Below are 18419 nucleotides of genomic sequence, written 5' to 3'. Positions count from 1 at the left end.
CCCCCCTCTTTCCTTTGTTTCTCGCCCTCCTCTTCCTCCTCTAGGTCGTTTTTCCGTCTTCGTTCGACTTCCATAACTCTCTCTCGCTCTCCCTATTTCTCTCCTCTCTCTCTCATTTTCTCTCTCTCTCTGTCTCCCCTTTGTCAGTCTCCTCTCTTTCACGAGTAACTCGCGTTCCGCCGGGAGGTTCATCAAACCCCCGAAATATTCATGCGGCAGTCGCGCGGAGTTTCCGCGAGTTTTCCCGAGCGGGCCCGAGCAGGAAGCGTGATCGCGCGACCTCGCCGGAGTAGGAACGCGTACCGCGTGTCGGTTTGCCGCGGATCGGGCGCTCCGATCGGCTCCGAGCGCCGCGCTCGCGTGCTCGGGTGCCGCACGAGTGTCTGTGTACGCGAGCGGGCGCGCTCGTTGGTGTGTGGGTGCGTGCTGTGCCGTGGCGTGGCGTGGCGTGGCGTGGCATGGCGTGGCGTGGCGCGGCACGGCGCGGCGTGCGTGCGTGCGTGCCTGCGTGCGCGCGCGGGCCCGGTCGCGGGCGCGGGCGCGGGCGCGAGCGCGCGTTGGGTGCGCGGAGACTCCCGAAATTGCCGCGGAGGAAGGAAACGTGGTGGCATCGTGGCTACGTGTGCGCGCGCTCCGTAACGCGCTCGCGTGTGTGCGCGACCGCGTACGCGCGTGCATGGGTGCGTGCGTGCGTGCGCGCCAGTGGTCCCGCTCGGCCGTGGAGTACGTTCGCCTCCGTCGTTTCTCCGGCGCCCGTGCACCGGGCATTTTCCTCGATTGGCCCTCTTCGTTTCTTTCTCCGTGACTGTCCATTCTCCTTTCTCCCCTTTCTCCGTCACCCGTGGCCGTTGTTCCAGCACTCGACTCGTCACCTCACCGCGAGCGCAACAGTGGCCGGTTCGAGAATCGCGGCTCGCGCCTCGGAATTACGTTTCGAGGCATCGCGAAACTGCTACTCGGGTGTTTGTTCGTTATCGTCGTCGTCGTCGTCGTCGTCGTTGTCGTCTTCTCCGCGTTACCTTTTTTTTCTTTCCGTTACGCGTCCGCCGCGCGACTGGAACGGTGCCCGGCCGCGAAAGAAGAGGAACGTTAGTGCCGTCGACGCGTTACCAAACGGACGTGCCGCTCGCAACGCCGTTCGACGTCGCATTCCGTGTGCGCGCGTGTTAAGTGCAGCCAACAAAGTGATCATCGTCGCTGGAAAGACTCCAGGTGGAAAACGCGCGACCTCCTGCCGGCGGTCTGTGTGTATCGTTCGTGTGGTTACGCGCGTGCGTCGGTGCCTGCCTGCCCGCCTGCCTGGCTGCTTGCGCGCGTCCGTCATTCCGTGTGCACGCCTGTACGTGTACATTTTGTTTTACATGCGGCGCTTGCGCGCCCGCTACGCGACGACGATTCGCGCGCGCGCCTACTCGTGGTGTAGGAGTTTCTGTCGCGGTGAAAACGATCGGCTATTTGTGAACGTTCGCGCTCCCGGTGCACGAAATGATCGAGCAACGTCTTCCGGTTGCGGTGTGGCACCTCGTGCGGCAACGCGCGACGACACCGCTCGACGACCCCCAACGACGACGATAAACGGTGCCGTGAGCCGGCGAGTAACACGTACCGCAACGAGCTACGCGAACGCGAAGATCGTGCTTCGAGTCCGAGTTTGGACATCGGCCGAACTATATCGCGGCGTTCGAACGGTAGATGCCGCGAGATCACCGAGAATCGCCGATTACGCGCGCCACGCGAGCCGACAATTGGGTATTACTCGCGTAATGTTTGCTCGTGTCGACACGTTGCGAGACGCGTTCCTTGTTTCGCTCCGTAACACCCGTAAGTTTCTCTCGATTGGTATTCCGTGCCATTCCATCGACATCCGAAGCCACTTGCGTTCCCAATTTTTCTCTCTTATGCACCGACCGTGCGAGATCCCGTCCGCCGGTAACGGCCAAGCCTCTGACCACTTTCTATCGAATTCTACGCAAAATAGAGCCGCGAAATTCCTCCCGTCGTCCGATGTGGGACACGACTCCCTAGCCACCGGTCCGGTAGTCCACTCGATACTCCGTATGCCGTAAATATCGAGCACCTAAAATTACTTTTGATACTTTGGACCCGTAGCCGGTGTTTACACGCACGCGGTGTTAATTCTAATCGAGCGCGTATGTAAGCGTTCTATCGACGTAGAAAATCGATTCCGTTTCTTGGATAACAACAAGACGTTTGATACTTATCGGACACCGAGTTGTCCAAAGTTTCCCGCGAGCATCGAAACGTACGATGGCGGTATTACCTATACGGTGGCTTCGTAAAAATCGTACACGAATCTCGTACACAAATGCGTCGGTGTTGTCCAATGGGTTTGCGCGTCCAACCGCATTCAACCGATCGGAAGTCGAAGCACGCCTGCACGTTTACGGTGGACGAGCTTTTTTTCGTACAAGTGTCCAACGAAGAACCGGAGGGAATTTGTCTACGGATGGAACGCAGCCTTGAGAATCTTTCGGAAAAACTATTATTTCAGGATCTAGTTTCGCGCGAGGCGTCGCTATAACGAGAGGACGGATCTCTGTGTTTTCCGGTTCAGGTATTTTCCACGATCGTCCACGGCCGCGTTGACTTAATTTCGTGGGCCAACTATTTTCATCGGCCTTCGAAAGTTACCGAGTCTCGAGTTTCATCGAAAGCAACCAACACACCGGGCCATCCGAAATTAGAAACTTTTTAGGGCTTGCACGTTGATTGGTATATATATAATGGCTCCTTCGAACGTCTCGTTTCACTTATTTCGATCTTCCCCGTTTTCTTCCGCCATAAAATCTCACCACGCGTGTCCCGTCTCGTTCGCTCTCCGTTCGCTTTCAGGTCCTCGTCGCTCGGCCCGAGTTATCGCGGCTAGAAGCGGTCCGGGACGAGCGGTACAAGGAAGCGGTAGTTCGAATTTCGTTATTTCCGGATATATATATATATATATATATATGTATATATATGTACGTGTTACGGCTCGCGCGGCGAGACTCGCGTCTTAACATTTTCAACCGACTACTTCAAAGAAGCTGCGCGACGATGCGGCTTCAGTTTCGAGAGTTCCGGGTACACCGTCGGGTCTTTGCGCCGTTTGCCTCTTTCTATTTACACGCGCTGTCTCCGTCTAGAAAACCTTAAGGCAGCCACTCGAGAGAACTTACGGAGCTGCGTGATTAACTGGTTTCGACTTCGCCGGCTTCGTAGGTAGTGGTATCTTTTCGCTGTCCGGCTCGATTTATTTATCACTCCGCGTGGAATCTTTTTCGAGCGTCGAACTTGAACGAAGACAGTCGATCGGAGACAATGGTGCCTAAATGTCCCCGAAAGAGACCCAAGCCCGGAAAATCTCCACGGTCGATCGTCCCTTTCGTAATTGGAATTTTTATAGCGATCGTGGATCTTTATCTTCATCAATGGCAACGTTTTTCGCGATGTTTCCCGAGCGTTTATTCATTTCGGAGCATCCGATGTCGCGTTTCCGAAACTCGTGGATCGAATCGTTTCGATAACTGTTAATCTTCTCGACATCTGTTTCTCTGGCGCGGAGGAACCGCGATTTCGAAACGATAGCGTCATTCAATTCGGTGGATAGGACGGGGAGAATTCTCGTTCGTGGATTCGTTTTCAAAAATTTCGATCCGAGAACGATAGTATCTTCCAATCTCGTCGATACCACGGGAGCGAAAGATTCTATTTTGTGGATTCGTTTGCGAAAATTTTGATCCACCGTTCGAGAACCGTGGGGTTCTCTAACTTTATCGATACAACAGAGGCAAAAAATCCTCGTCGGTGAACCCGCTGGCGAAATTTTTGTTTACTATCCGAGAATCATAGCGTTCTGCAACTTCGTCGATATCTCTGGTCGAAAATCTTCCTTTGTGGACCCGTTCGCGAATAGTTCTATCCACGATTCGGTAACCAGCGTCCAATTTCGTCGATATCTCGCGTAAAAAATCCCCTTTGTGAATTCATTCGTCAAAATTTCAATCCACAATTCGAGAAGCATAGCTTTCTCCAGCTTTATTTAAACGACAGGAGGAAAATCTTTCTTGTGAATTCTTTTCGCGGAAATTTCTATCCATGACCCAAGAACCATAGTATTATCCAACTTCGTCGATATCTCGTGTAATAAATCCTCTTTTGTGAATCCATTTGTCAAAATTTCAATCCACAATTCGAGAAGCATAACTTTCTCCAACATCATCTATACAAGAGGGACAGAATCTCTTTCTTGCGAATTCTTTTCGTAGAAATTTCTATCCACGATCCAACAATCATAGTGTTATCCAACTTGGTCGATACCTCGTGCAAAGAATCCTCCATTGCGTATCTATTCGCGAAAACGTGGAGCTGTTGGAGGATTTTCGGTGGAGAGAATTCGCGGAATCGAGACGCGTCGCGGTCGAGCTCTGTTTCCGCAATTTAGCGAGCGGTCGCCGGCCGAGCGTTCGCGCTCGCGCCTGCGTGTGCTTGTATTCTTCGCGCGGGTGGAGGTCGCGTGCACGCACGCACGCACGCACGCATACACGCACGCACGTATACACGCACGAACGCACGAACGAACGAACGCGCGACGATGCGCGCGCGCGCGTTCGAACAAAGCGTAACCACGGCACAAAGTGGCTTCGATTTCGGGAGTTCCGGGTATAGTAGCCGGCGCTCTGCACTCTCCTCGAGGCAGCGGCATGACGCACGTCAAAGATGCGAGCGTGCCGGGTGACTGTACTCTGGGTTCATCGTTCTCGGTTATGTAATGTTCGACCGTATGGTGCAAGCGCCTCGACGCTACTCGTGGCGCTAGAGTTGTCGGACGAGAGAAGCACGCTATACAGACACGGGCCGCACCGAATCCTCGCTCCGATACAGTAGCACGACGGTGCTGTGCGCGCGGCCACGTACACAACACGTACACGGGCACGCGTGCGCGCGCGGGCAGAGGGGTGCGCGCGGGCGCGGGCACGGGCGCGGGCGCGGGCGCGGGCGCGGGCGCGGACCATCGTTCCTCTCTCGCTCCGGCGAGCCTCGTTCCTCTCGTTCCCTCGTGCTCTCGCACACCCTCTTTCTTCTCTCTCGCTTTAGCGCCCTCGCAGCGTGCGCGATATAGACGCTGCATTACCGAGCTGAGAACGAAAATAGAGGGCAACGGGAGAGCCACTGCAGCAGCCGCGTTTCTTCTCTCTCGTTCGCTCTATTTCTCTCTCTCTCTCTGTTTCTCTTACTTTCTCTCTCACTCGCGTGTTCTCCCCCTCCTTTGTCTTTTACTCGTGTTTGTTTTTCTTTCCACTCCCGTTTTCCGTTGCTCCGTTCGGTTTCCACGCGTTTTCCGTCGTTTTCGCAGGGGCGCTCCTCCCTCGCCGACGGGGGTGGATTATTTTGATTGCTAACCGCGCGCCGAATCGGCCATAGAGAGAGAGAGAGAGAGAGAGAGGCACGGTGATCGATGAGCGACGGGGGTTTTAGCTCGAGACGGAATCTGTCGCGTGCTTTCCACCGATGATACCCGTGCGTCGCGCGGGCCATAAGCTCGGATTGATTTAGGGTAGCTTCGTAGGGATTGGGGTGTATTCTTGGTCGAAATCCAGGTTACAGGGTGTATAAATAGGCCCGTCTGGAAATCACTTCGAAGAAAATTGAAGTTAAGATGTTTGCTACTGACTAGCGGGTCTTTTGTTTCGTCGCGTTAACCCTTTGGTTCTCTTGGTTAGCGCAACGGGGTACTTGGGTCGATTCCGACCCGGTGGGTCCATGCTCGGGGAAGTACAGCGAGTTCTCGTGTTAGGAGGCTACACGTGCTCGTATATCGAGCAAAGTTTTCTTTTCCCGGAGAAGTACGGGCGTACCTGTTCAACTTCGATCGAGCTTTTGAAACTAAGATCGCGCGTTTAATGTATCGTAGGGAGAACGAAAGATCGGACCCGGAGGGAATTGCATGGATCGAACGTTTCCATGAACATTTGCCAGGTTTTGTAACCGAGCAGAGATTACTCTGTTACTCTGTCCATGTTCCATTTAACCGTGTCGTGTTCTTTTCGACCCGAGACCGATCCCTCTCCCGGTAATAAAACGTGTTTATACAATTCGACTTACACGAAATGTTTCGGAACGAATTAACCGCGCGAGTCGAGAACTCGTACCGTATTTCAGACCGAGTTCCTATCGTTTGGAATGCCTACTTTTCTTTATCTCTAAGGTTACTTCTGTCAGTGACATAATTGCACAATACCACATATAAAAAGATAACATTTGTTTCACCTCTTCGCTGTATATACAAAAAATGTTATTTTTACAACTCGTGTACACGTTACACATGTACACCGAAGTGCGCAGCTATCGCATTCATTACTAAACATTACCAACGATAACTCTTTGTCATACTTATTCTCTCTCTACTACTTTCTTTCTTTCGACGCAATCGTTATTTTATATATATATATTTTTCTTTTCTCTTGTTTTTTTTTTTTTCTTTACCGTGCTTTCGTATTTCTCTTCTCTGTTTCTTATTCCGTATTATTTCATCTTTTATGATATTGCTTTTCCACGTTAATAACAACGCGTAGCCGTACCTCGACTTTTTCTACCGTTACGTATACCTGTTTCAACTTGCATACATAATCTTCCTGTTTTATTTTTTTTTCCTTTCTTTCTTTTTTTTTTTATTGTACCTGTTTCCGAGAAATGACATTTTGTTCCATATTCGTTATCATCGCCGATACATATCTTACGCTTCGAACGTTTCCCTTGTACTTTCGAACACGACTTGTCGCTTTCTTAATCTTTTAATCCAGGAACAGAGTCATCGAACGACGATGTGTCCTAGGAAGAAATAGAGGTCGATTCTAAAAGGAACTCGCAGTTATATTCGATCTCGTTTTAATCAACTTTCGAAATTCTGCGTCAGAACAAAAATTATTTCCCGCGATCTACTTATTTATAGTACCACATTTCCCTTATTATCCAAAATCAATGTTTCTTTCTCCCAGGAACGTATCCTTCGTCCAACGAAGCTTTATTCTTACGATCACTATTGTTGTTCATCGAATTTTCAAAACGCCTCGTTTTCGATCGATGGTTCTTTCTTTTCTCTATCGATACTCAAAATTTCCACCCGGAAAATCGAAAACTTTCTTTATCGTTAGTGTAAAAAAATTCCCAAAAATCACGCAGCAACCAGAATGATACGCCCTACGTGAAAATACGTACAAAGTACGTTCTAGTCTCCGCCGTCGGTTTAAATTGCAAAAAAAAAAAAGAAAGAATAAACATTGTTAACTCTACCGCTCCGAACGCACCGTTAAAGCGCATAATTCGTAACGCATCGATAACATTCCCATCGAGGGGGGACGTGATCGATGCGATTCGATTACGACAGAAATAGATCCGAGGATAATTTCTTCTTTTCGCAGCGTTCCGAGGAAACCGTCTCTAGTTGTGAAATATTTGAGAAAGCAGACTCTAAGAAATTGCGCTCATGCAGCGCCGAGGAACGAGCGAGAATCGGTTACGTGTCGACACTAATTTCCTTCGACGAACGATTCTCTTTAGACCGCGGAAGAGAAACTTCCCGGTTCTCCAGGGGACATCCTATCTCGTCTCTTTTACGGGACATAGTGCGCAACGTGTACGAAATCCGGTATCCACGGGGTGCTATTCGACCCACGATCTCGCGAACGATCGGACTACGTCTTAAATACGTTCGAAGACACCATTCGCCGGTGGCGAACTTGTGGGAACTGTTCTCGTGCGAAACGATTTTCGAAATTCCCCCGTCGACGGTTAACGAAACCGGAAGTGTGATGTGAATCGTGGCGGGCGATCGACGAACGATCGAGACCGACCGCGAGACCGAGAGGATCACCGCGATGTGTTCGAGAATATGTTGCGAGTGAATCTTAAATGAAACACGCGAGCGTGGAACGTAAATGGAGGGAAGTCTCTCAACATTCGGTGGGGCAAGTTGGGGGGCGGACAGCACGAGCCCTCAGCCACCGGAAACGTCGAGAACCAGGGTGCCGGTGCAAACTCCGAGTCCAGAGAACAACACCCTCTTGGACGATCGTAGACTGCAAGCGAATTCCATACGAGGTACACGATCGTGCAACGAATACCGCGGAACGTTGCATTCATTTTAATAACATTCAAGTCTCTCCTTGAATTTACCCCGAAAAGTAACGTTGAGAAATGAATCTGGAAAGATTGGAGACAATGTTGAACGAAAAGTCTTGGTTCTTTCTGTAACGAAAATAGCGTTGATTAACGCTAAGATTAGTAATAGGGTCACTTGAACCGTTTTGAATTTCTTGTTAATGTTACTATTGTACAATTGTCGACGACGCTTTTTCCTGGAAAATATTCGGTGAGGATTATTGAAATGGAAGATTAATTGTATTCGTAAATTAATTATTTTCCTCTTTTTCTATTTTTGAAGATACATACCAGGTTGTTCGATAAGTTTTGTGGTTTTCTCCATTGCAAAAATATACTATGACGACTTTGAACAACTGTAAGTATACGAACGAGTCGACAGATCTACGTGAAACTTTACACATGTTCATCGAACTGTAGTACCATCTTTAGAAAAATAAAACGACGAACCTAGTAGCTAGATTTTCTTATCGTACGACAAAATTTATCGAGCAACCTATTACAAAGTCTGGTAGAAATAGAAATACGTTCATCGTTGGCAGTTTCATTGTCAACACATTGCAAAATTATTTTTGCTCAAAAATGATTAAACGAGGAACATTCGTTTCCCGAGTGTCCCATGAAAAGAACACTTGTGCGTAATGGGTGAAGGGATATGGTAAATGTCAATTGTCAAATTCTTGAGACACGTATACGAGCATGAAGGGCAATAGTAAATATCGCGTCGTGCTATTCGAGAAAAAGAAGACTTTTCGTTCGATACGATAACAATTTTGGTATTCAAACTTTGATGTGCAATTATGACGTGACAAATTTTTTCACCAACGAGCGCTAAAGTAAATTTTAACGAACTTTATTCGCTCGAAATTCCCGTTTCGACGTTTCGTTCGATTCTTTCGTAATAAACGAAGAGCATAGTTTTACGAAAGAAATTTAAATTAAATTTCACCCGTCTGGAGGAGAACAGGGATCCACGTAAGGTACCATTTCGTCGCCTCGAATTACGCGCGATTAAACTGTCTCGAAAGTCCGTACGCATGAAAGACGTCTTTCTATTCGTATACGTATTTACGGTATAAAGTGGCTCGCTTCTTTTTCGCGTTGATTTTCCAGTAGAAACGGCAACGAATTTATCGCCCCGTTATCGCGGCACATTACAGCGATACGAAATCTCTGAGCGAGGCTCTAGCGGGCCGCTTCATGATGCATTTAAACGCAACGCACGGTTGCATCGCAATAGAGGCCAGCCTCGCCGTCTAGTATTGTCTTCCGATCGAAAGGTTATCCATAAATATACTATGCGAGAACGAGCAACGAATGCGATGAACTTTGACGAACCGGGAATAAGGTGGCCGAAACATCGGGCAATCCACCCTTCCATTCCGTCTGCTATCGCGAAATGATGAAACAGTCAACAAACGTACGTCTTCGTTAAAACGAACGGACGATCCGATCTAAAAATAACCGCGACTGATATTTCGCGTTACGTTAACGCGCTACGAAAATAGCAAATATCGATACCGAGCGAAACTTTTTCACCTCGCGTTCAACGCCGTAGGAACTTTTATACAACGGTATCCGAAAACCCGGTCGCGAATTATTATTCGTTAACCGCGAGCTGAACGCGTAACCGGATTATAATCGGGGTTTAAAATTATTCCGAGCGAGGTACTTAGGGATCGTAAATACTGTAACCGAAATTGGTAAGCCTCCCTTACCAACAGCTGACGAGCGTGCCAAAACATATCTCACTCGTTATCGTCGATCTTATGCGAAGAAATTACTATGTAGCGGTTCGAAATCATTATCGTTCGATGTATCGCCGATAAAGGACGCGAATGCAACGTACAATTTGCAGCGATACCGCGCGGTACACCTTCGGTTACCGAACGAAAACAATCTCGAATCGCTTCCGATTAATTTCTGTCCGCCGTACGAGGATCGTGGATACAGAGATTCCCCGATGGGATGGATCTCGTTGTCACCCGACGATTATCGTCGTATCTGTTCGATCGTGCTCACCACGAATTTGCTTCTTTGTGCTTACAGCCCAGATCGAAATAATCCCGTGCAAGGTGTGCGGCGACAAGAGCAGCGGCGTCCATTATGGCGTGATCACCTGCGAGGGCTGCAAAGGCTTCTTCAGGCGGTCCCAGTCGTCGGTCGTCAACTATCAATGTCCGCGGAGCAAGAATTGCGTGGTCGACCGTGTAAACAGAAACCGGTGCCAGTACTGTCGGTTGCAAAAGTGCCTACGCCTCGGCATGTCCAGAGATGGTGAGTGCATATCACGTTGATTTCCAGCTACCGTTTTCTTCTTCGTAGCGGGCTCCCCAAGGTTGTCGGAGGACTCGCATTATTTAACGTCTAGTGGGCAAACGGTAATCGAACAACGGTTGGGAAACAACCATTCGTCGATGTTTCGTTGATCGCGATGATTCCACGCATATCGACGAATTTATCGTTCGCGTTGTTGTCGATGCGCAACCGTCGTTGTAACGACTCGTGGATGTTTCGTTTATCGCGCTGATGTCATGGACGTCGATGAATTTTTCGTTTATGTTGTTGTCGATGTGCAACGACGGTTGCAACGACTCGTAGATGTTTCGTTCATCGCGCTGATGTCATGGACGTCGACAAATTTATCGTTGACGTTGTTATCGATACGCAGCGACTCGTGGATGTTTCGTTGATCGCGTTGATGCCACGAACGTTGACGAATTTTTCGTTTATGTTGTTGTCGATGTGCAACGACGATTGCAACGACTTATGGATGTTTCGTTGATCGCGCTGATAGCATGGACGTCGACAAATTTATCGTTGACGTTGTTGTCGCTGCGCAACGACCGTTGCAATGACTTGTGGATGTTTCGTTGATCGCGCTGATACTACGGATGTCGATGAATTTATCGGTTACATTGTTGTTAGTGCCCAACAACGGTTGCAACTACTCGTGTAGTTCATCGCGTTGATGTCACGGACGTCGACGAATTTATCGTTTACGTTGTTGTCGATGCGCAACGACGATTGCAACGACGGTTGCAACGACTCGTGGATATTTTGTTCGTCGCGTTGATGTCACGGACGTTGACGAATTTATCGTTTACGTTGTTGTCGATGCGCAACGACGGTTGCAACGACTCGTCGCGCGTTGTTTCTCGCGGTTTCGGACGCGTACGCGTTACACCTCGACAGCGAGAAGAAAAATAATTCGACCACGCTTCTGTCTCGAGAAACGAGACATCGTACGGTGAATCTTTCCAGCTGGCCGCCGAACACGCGTTTCAAAATTTATATCGTTTGTCAAAGCTGCGGTCCAGGTGCACCGTGCGACGTAACAGCTCTCTACGATGAGACGTGCAATCTTGCAGACTTTGTAATTACAATTCGAACAGGCGCATCAAGAACGGTTGTGTAACTTATCGCGCGATAAATCGTTATGTCGGTGGGCCTTGGTAGACGTGCCCTGTCACAGGGGCAATTCGGCCAGGTTTGTTCGAGCACGAGGTAATCGGTATAGATTCGATGGGACATTTTTGTACTCTTGCGTTTCGTTCACGATTCAGTAATGGTGATACTTTTGGTATCGAGGATAGTATTAGATCGTTTGGAAAGTCGTTTCGTTTTCCAAAAGGGAGAGTATATAATTTAATAAAATGTTTATACGCTCTAAAAGAATCGTGTTTCATTTTCACCGAAAAGAACGAAATCACTTTTCGAACAACCCAATATTTGCTTTGTTTCGTTTTGGAATTGCTGGTTGGACTCGTCGTTAACGTTTAGGTGACGTTTGGTTCACGTGTCACTATTAATCGTTTCCACGGCTCAAAAAATAATAGGTTGTTCGTTTTATCGAACGACAAAGCTTATTGAACAATCTAGTATTCGCTAAGATATGTGTACACTCTTGCATTTAGTTCACGATTTAGTAATACTGATAGTTTTGGTACTAGGAGCAATATCACTCTGTTGCGTTTTAGATTTGTTGGTCGAACTCATCGTTCACGGTTGATTCCGTGTTAGACTTATCATTATTAATCGTTTGAACAGCTCAAGAAAGATTCGTCAAGAATTGTGTATGCTCTTGCATTGGGTTCACACTAAGATCAATTGTACTCCATTTCATAGTGAATCTGTTGGTCTAGTCTTCAAAACGTATCCAGCAGATCCTGTTTTAGACACATCGTTATTAATCGTTTCGAATTAGCCGAGAAATGTGCATACTTTTGCATTTGGTTCAAGATTCAGTAATAGTTCGATATTAAGATCAGTGTTTCTTTGTTTCATATTTGATCTGTCAGTTGGATTCTTCGTTAAGGCTTATTTAGCAGATCTCACCTTAGACACGTCGTTATCAATCGTTCGAACACCTCGAAATAAGATACGCCAAGTTTGTGTGTTCTTGCATTTGGTTCACGATTCGGTAATAATTTGATATTAAATCGCTATTACTCTGCCTCGTACTGGATCTGTTGGTCTCATTGGTAAGGCATATCTAGTAGATCCTGCCTAGGACGTGACGCTATTAATCGTTTGAACAGACTGTTCAAACTAATTATGTGCTAATAACCCAGGGAGTAATTGGAGACTGTTCAAACGATTAATAGCGTCACGTCTAATAGGAGCCATAGACGTAACGATTTATTGTACGATAGTTGCGATGATAGCTGTACAGAAACACCGTACTGTCGTCGAACAGAGCCGCGTTGTACCGTAACGTTTGCATCGGACCCCACGCGGATCACAGTTAACGAAATCGTAGATCCAAGGAAAATTGTTTTTCTCTTCGATCAGACGTGGAAGAAATCCATATCCAAGATGCGTATCGTACTCGATCGTACGAGCATTGGCCGAATTATCGTTCGAATCGATCGTATCGTTGTACGAAAAAAAAAAGTTACGTTCGTCACCTTTGTAAAGATCTGTTCCATAAACCTTACAGATGAATCCAATTAGTAGATCCGAGACGACGATGTAGAAAATTTATTACTTATCGCGCGGAACAGAGATTTTTGTAATATACCGTCGGCGGTCCCTCTTTCTCTATCTCTGAGAGGTCCTAATCGTATGATATACGATTAATTACCTAATTGCCAGTGCGTGATTCACGTTCGATAAAGTCGGAGATTTCGACCGCACGACGGTCGCGTATTTTTAGATCGTTTCCGCGGAAACTTTAGCGAGTCGCGGAGAAGCTCACGGTGTCTTTGTTCTCGATAGTTGGTCAGAAGATTCACGGGAAAGGATGAGTAAAACTCGGACCCGATTATCGGCACCGAGTGTCACGCTGGTAGACCCCACCGACGACACCACTCACGAGCGCTCCGATACGAAAAAGGAATTTCTTTGTTTCGAGCATTATCGCGCGTTTCGGTTACCCGAGCCGCGCGTTGCGCGTGTATACTCGTTTCTCGAACAGATCGACCCTGAACGAAATCCACGTTCAACGATCAACATTTTCAGAAAAGAAACTCTACCGCTTTTAATCACCGCTTCGTATCTCGTCAACAAACTGTGCAACTCTCTACGTACCATGGCGTTTAAGAAACGTTCAAAAACCGAACAATAGTTTTCGAAAAATATTTTTCGTCATTCCCAGCGTGAAAAGTCTGCTTTTGGAGCGAAAATTCTTCCGCGCAGTTCACCCGACCCAGACCCAACTCTCTTCGAACCGTGATGTTGGAAAGATATTCAAAGTTCCAACAATGGTTTTCGAAAAATATTTTTCGTTATCGTTGGCGCGCAAAAGTTGTTCTCGGAGCGAAAATTCTCCCATACGGTTCACCCAATCCGTACCCGACTCTTTTTGTACCGTGATGTTTGGAAAATATTCAAAGTTCCAACAATGGTTTTCGAAAAAAATATTTTTCGCTCGCGCGAGAACGGGATTTTTCTAGGTGAAATTCTCCCGCGTAGTTCGGGCGCGTTCCTTCGATTCCGATTTTAGATACGTCTAATCTCGTGTACCGAGCGCGGGGATATTCGCGAAATTGAACGATCGCGGCAATTCGCGGGAAAAGTGAAATTCCAGCCGATTCTCCGGTCGAACGACGCAGTCTATCGATCGTCGATGCCGCGTTGCGCGGAACGCGATCCTTTGACGCGTTCCGTTTCGATCGATCAATTTCGCACGATTTACGCTCGACGCATTGCCGCGACTACGTCACTCGTAAACATTCGATTCGCAGGCGGCGGAGTGTGCTCGTCCGCGGTTCGGCGCAGCGAATCAGATACACGGGGGATAGAGGCGGCGGGCACGCGTGCCGCTCGGGGTGCACGACCCTTTATCGGAGGCTGGCCAGCCCTCCTCTCGACCCGAGACCCCCCTCCCCGTCCCGACACCCCCGCACGACTCCTTCCCTCTCTCTTCACTCGATGCAGCTAGACCTCTTACCGCGTCGCTACACCTTATCGGGCCGAGCCACGGCCTGTCTTAAACACGTTAACGACATTCACGCGCGAGCAACCAGGCCCGCTTTTCGAACCACGCGTTACCCAGGTAGCTTTTAATCGACGTGCTTGAAAATTCACACCAACGATGGAGAAGACGTCTCCAAGACGATAATAGAACAACGATTCGCGTCTCGATCTGAATTTTGTTTTTCTTTATGATTTTCGAACGCAATTTTGGATACTTTTTAACATATATCCACGTGGAGTTAGCTAGGTAGCTTTGAAAATTTATGCCAACGATGTAAAACACAATGTCGGAAATGATAATAAAGTAAGAATTCGCGTCTCGATGAGAATTTGTATTTTTTTTTACCATTTTCGATTGCAATTTCGTATACTTTTTAACCCATATCCACGTGGAGTTAGCCAGGTAGCTTTGAATCGACGTGGTTTGAAATTTATGCCAATGATGCAAAAGATAATATCAGAAATGATAATAGAGTAACGATTCGCGTCTCGACGAGAATTTGGTTTTTCTTTATGACTTACAATCGCAATTTTGCATACTTTTTAACATATATCCACGTGGAATTAGTCAGGTAGCTTTGAATCGACGTGGTTGAAAATTTATGCCAACGATGCAAAAGACAATCACGAAAATAACAATAGAGTAACGATTCGCGTCTCGATCAGAATTTGGTTTTTCTTTACAATTTTCCATCGCAATTTCGGATACTTTTTAACGCATATCCACGTGGAGTTAGTTAGGTAGCTTTGAATCGATGTGATTCGAAATTTATGCCAACGATGCAAAAGATAATATCAGAAATGATAATAAAATAACAATTCGCATTTCGATGAGAATTTGTTATTTTCTTTTACGATTTTCGATTGCAATTTCGGATATTTTTCAATGCATGTCCACGTGGAGTATATGGTCGAATTTTGCGTATAGGTCAAGGTTTTTGAAATCGATAGAAAACACAAAAGACTGGTGAAATATACTAGGAGCTTTACATTTGATTATCGGAACAGCTGAAAATATTTTAGGAACTTTGTCTTATTTGACATTTCGTATGGCGAAGAACATACAAAGTTGCAGATTGTAAAGCATTGAAATGCTAACAGAGGAAGTAATAAACATTCGAGGACAGTCTCTGCTAATTTTGGCAACTTGTGGTTATATCTTTTTATAGCACGTCTCATAATTTTCGGTAGATCGAAGAAACTGAGTATCAGAACTTTTCTAGGGTCAAGTTTGCGAATTAAAATAATTAAATCATTGGAATAATCGTTCTCGTTCCAAGGAACTGACATGTAACACGCGATTACAATTATCAGGTAACGAAAATAGTTGAAAATTACTAAACCTCGCCACACACCAGAGTTTTAGAATTTCCATAGAATTTTATTTTCTATAGAAACGTAAACTATCGACTCTCGATCCGAGTTTTCCTCTAGGAAACTCTTTCTTCCAAGACTCTTTCTTCCCGCGAAAGATTTTGAACAAACAATTGGAAATCGCATCAATTTAACAGTTTCACCAGTAACGATGCACAGAAACTATTGAAAAGAAGTTACGTAACTGCGTTCTTTGTTGCGCAGTATTAGGTCGTTTTGGAGCAAACTCGATATTAGTATACAAAAGTCACAAGTTTTCGAATCTCTGGTTACAAATAAAATACGTATACACCATTTGGAGATTGCCCTCGTGAAAAAGTAATTAAAAAGGAAATAATTCGCCAATTGCAAACCCGATTACGAAATCTCGAGCTGAAGAGCTCGATGATTTGCATAATTTTCGCGAACGTTCCACGAACGTATCGAACAATTTACCTAGCCCGATCCCTGGAACGAGACACCGGGTCAGAAGATCGAAGCTCGTCTCTCGAAATTGGAAAGGATTTGCTCGACGAGCTCGCGACAGAGATCGTACCGTTAAACGTATCCTCGTTAAGTTTTCCTTTGTGTCGCGTAGCTGTTTCGATTTGAATAACTTTCGTCGAAGTATTTCATCCGTGGCGGTTGCGGCTGACAGGGGAATTGTCTTTGAAGTGTCTACGCTGTGTTCGGTGATATGTGTACGTATGTAGGTTCGAGCGTAACCGTACCGTCGGTTCGTACTCGCGAGTGCTTGTAAACTTTTTTAATGAACACTCGCCCCGGGTTTTCAGGTTTTCTGGCGTCAGATAAAAAGCCACGTTCGATAAGCAGCAGCCGAAAAGCAGGACGTTGCGGTCGGGGCCCGAATGGAACCGCGACTGTTTACGATACGCGAAAACGAATTTCGCTGACGGTGCCACGACCGCATGGGTTTTCGGTAATTTAACCAGCGAAGAATATTGAATCTCTTTCCGGGGAATTGGGTCGGTCGGTTACGGTGAAAACTTGGCGCAACTAGTTCCCGAATAGTTTCGTGTAACAGAAACTGTAACGCTCGAGGTAAGAGCGTTATATGCTCGAAACGACGATAAGAGTCCGAAACGTCAGGTAGGGAATAGATTCGTTCGTTCGTTCGTTCGTTCGTTCGACTGAACGAGGGTTTCGAAATACCCTAATCGCGCAGGTTGGTTCTTCGATAATCCACCGTCTCGCTACCCATCGTTTGCAAGTACCCGATAAGGATCCAGTCCTCTCCTCGTCTGCATCCGATGCTGCTTATCCGGCCGCTTCCTCCACCGATCGACAGTTTAAAATAACGTTTATCGCTCGAAGCGATCTAAGATCGGTTGCTTGTCCCTGGCGTTAAAAAACACCGTAACGCCGATGGAATATTCTTACCAACCATCGAAATATTCCCGTTATCGAGCTTCCACGATGCTGTATAACGCGATCGATCGGTTTTCGATCGGTTCGCTCGTGACCGCACCGAATCACGATCCTCTTTCGAACGGAGCGCGGCGTGTCGCAACGGGTAACGCAATCCGCCTTCTTTCTGGGATCATTGACACTGAATCATTTCACGAGTGCGTGAGAAGCGAACGATATCGGCTATCGATTCATCCGCAATACGCGCTCCGACTCTCGACCAAAGGGTGGCTACGTTACATTTTTCAATACGAATTGTATTTTAGGCGAACGAGCAGAATTATAGTATCTCCCGGGTTTATACGTAGACACGCAAACGCGAGCGAACAATTCGTTTCCTTTTGTCGAATTCACTGGACTCTTTGTCTCTTTTCGTCGGTGACTCTCTCCCGTAACGGATCTCGACTTTGGAACTCATCGAGTAACAAATTATTGTTTCTTCGATACCGATGTTTAGTCTCACGATCGAACGAGGGAAAAGATTTTCCACGAAGTGGATTTCTTTTTATGTTACCACGCGTTCTGTATGTTAGACACTGGGTGGTTAGAAGCATCGATACTGTCGAAACCAAAGTGTAAAACAATGAATGGATATTGTACAAATTGGATTGAGCGAAAAATTACAAAGAGGTAGTATAAAATAAGTTTTGTCGACCAAGTTTTGAGACTATTTTGGAATAGGAAGATCGAGTAGATTGTTGTCGAAGATATATACATCGTTTGCAATATATTGCGCAAAAGATTACAAAAAATGTACAGTGTTCTTTATTCGTACCTGAACGTCGTATCTTAAAAATTATACGATGTTCGAGTGGATTTTAATACCAAAAAGAACGTTACTCCGAACTTCTTTGAAATAGAATTTTGGTACTTAACGAGATAAACGCCATGTGTCGAACCTTAACAAAATTCGACGATCAGCTAACTTCGATCTCTCTTCCCTGTTAAAATCGAAAAGCATCGAGATCCGATAATAAATGGCGAAAAAAGCCACGCGGCAAGTAAAAGGCAACCAAAGAGCCAGAATTATGCTCTTCCGTGCCCAGCCATTTATGAAACCG

General features: G+C 46.7%; 2 protein-coding genes across 6 annotated transcripts in view; both read left to right on the top strand.

The window, feature by feature from the left end:
- Positions 1–18419, top strand: part of LOC143152444 (putative nuclear hormone receptor HR3) — a 190042-nt gene that overhangs the window by 147085 nt on the left and 24538 nt on the right. For 4 of the 5 annotated variants that reach the window (XR_012993574.1, XM_076322575.1, XM_076322572.1 and 1 more), the window contains exon 2: positions 10207–10434. Coding sequence is in view for 4 of the 5 variants with exons in the window: in XM_076322575.1 (XP_076178690.1) it covers positions 10207–10434 (228 nt within the window). In the remaining variant the exon portion in view is untranslated. Of the gene's footprint in view, positions 1–7796; positions 8098–10206; positions 10435–18419 lie in introns of those variants that run through there. The other variant, XM_076322573.1, reaches the window with a different exon arrangement.
- On the top strand, positions 211–7814 carry LOC143152303 (uncharacterized). The gene is made up of 3 exons (XM_076322272.1): positions 211–312; positions 597–1244; positions 7419–7814. The coding sequence occupies exons 1-3, from the start codon at positions 211–213 to the stop codon at positions 7812–7814; spliced, it is 1146 nt and encodes a 381-aa protein (XP_076178387.1).

This window comes from Ptiloglossa arizonensis, chromosome 10 (genome assembly GCF_051014685.1).
Source record: "Ptiloglossa arizonensis isolate GNS036 chromosome 10, iyPtiAriz1_principal, whole genome shotgun sequence".
Lineage (NCBI taxonomy): Eukaryota > Metazoa > Arthropoda > Insecta > Hymenoptera > Colletidae > Ptiloglossa > Ptiloglossa arizonensis.
This window is presented reverse-complemented; position numbering and strand designations above follow the sequence as displayed.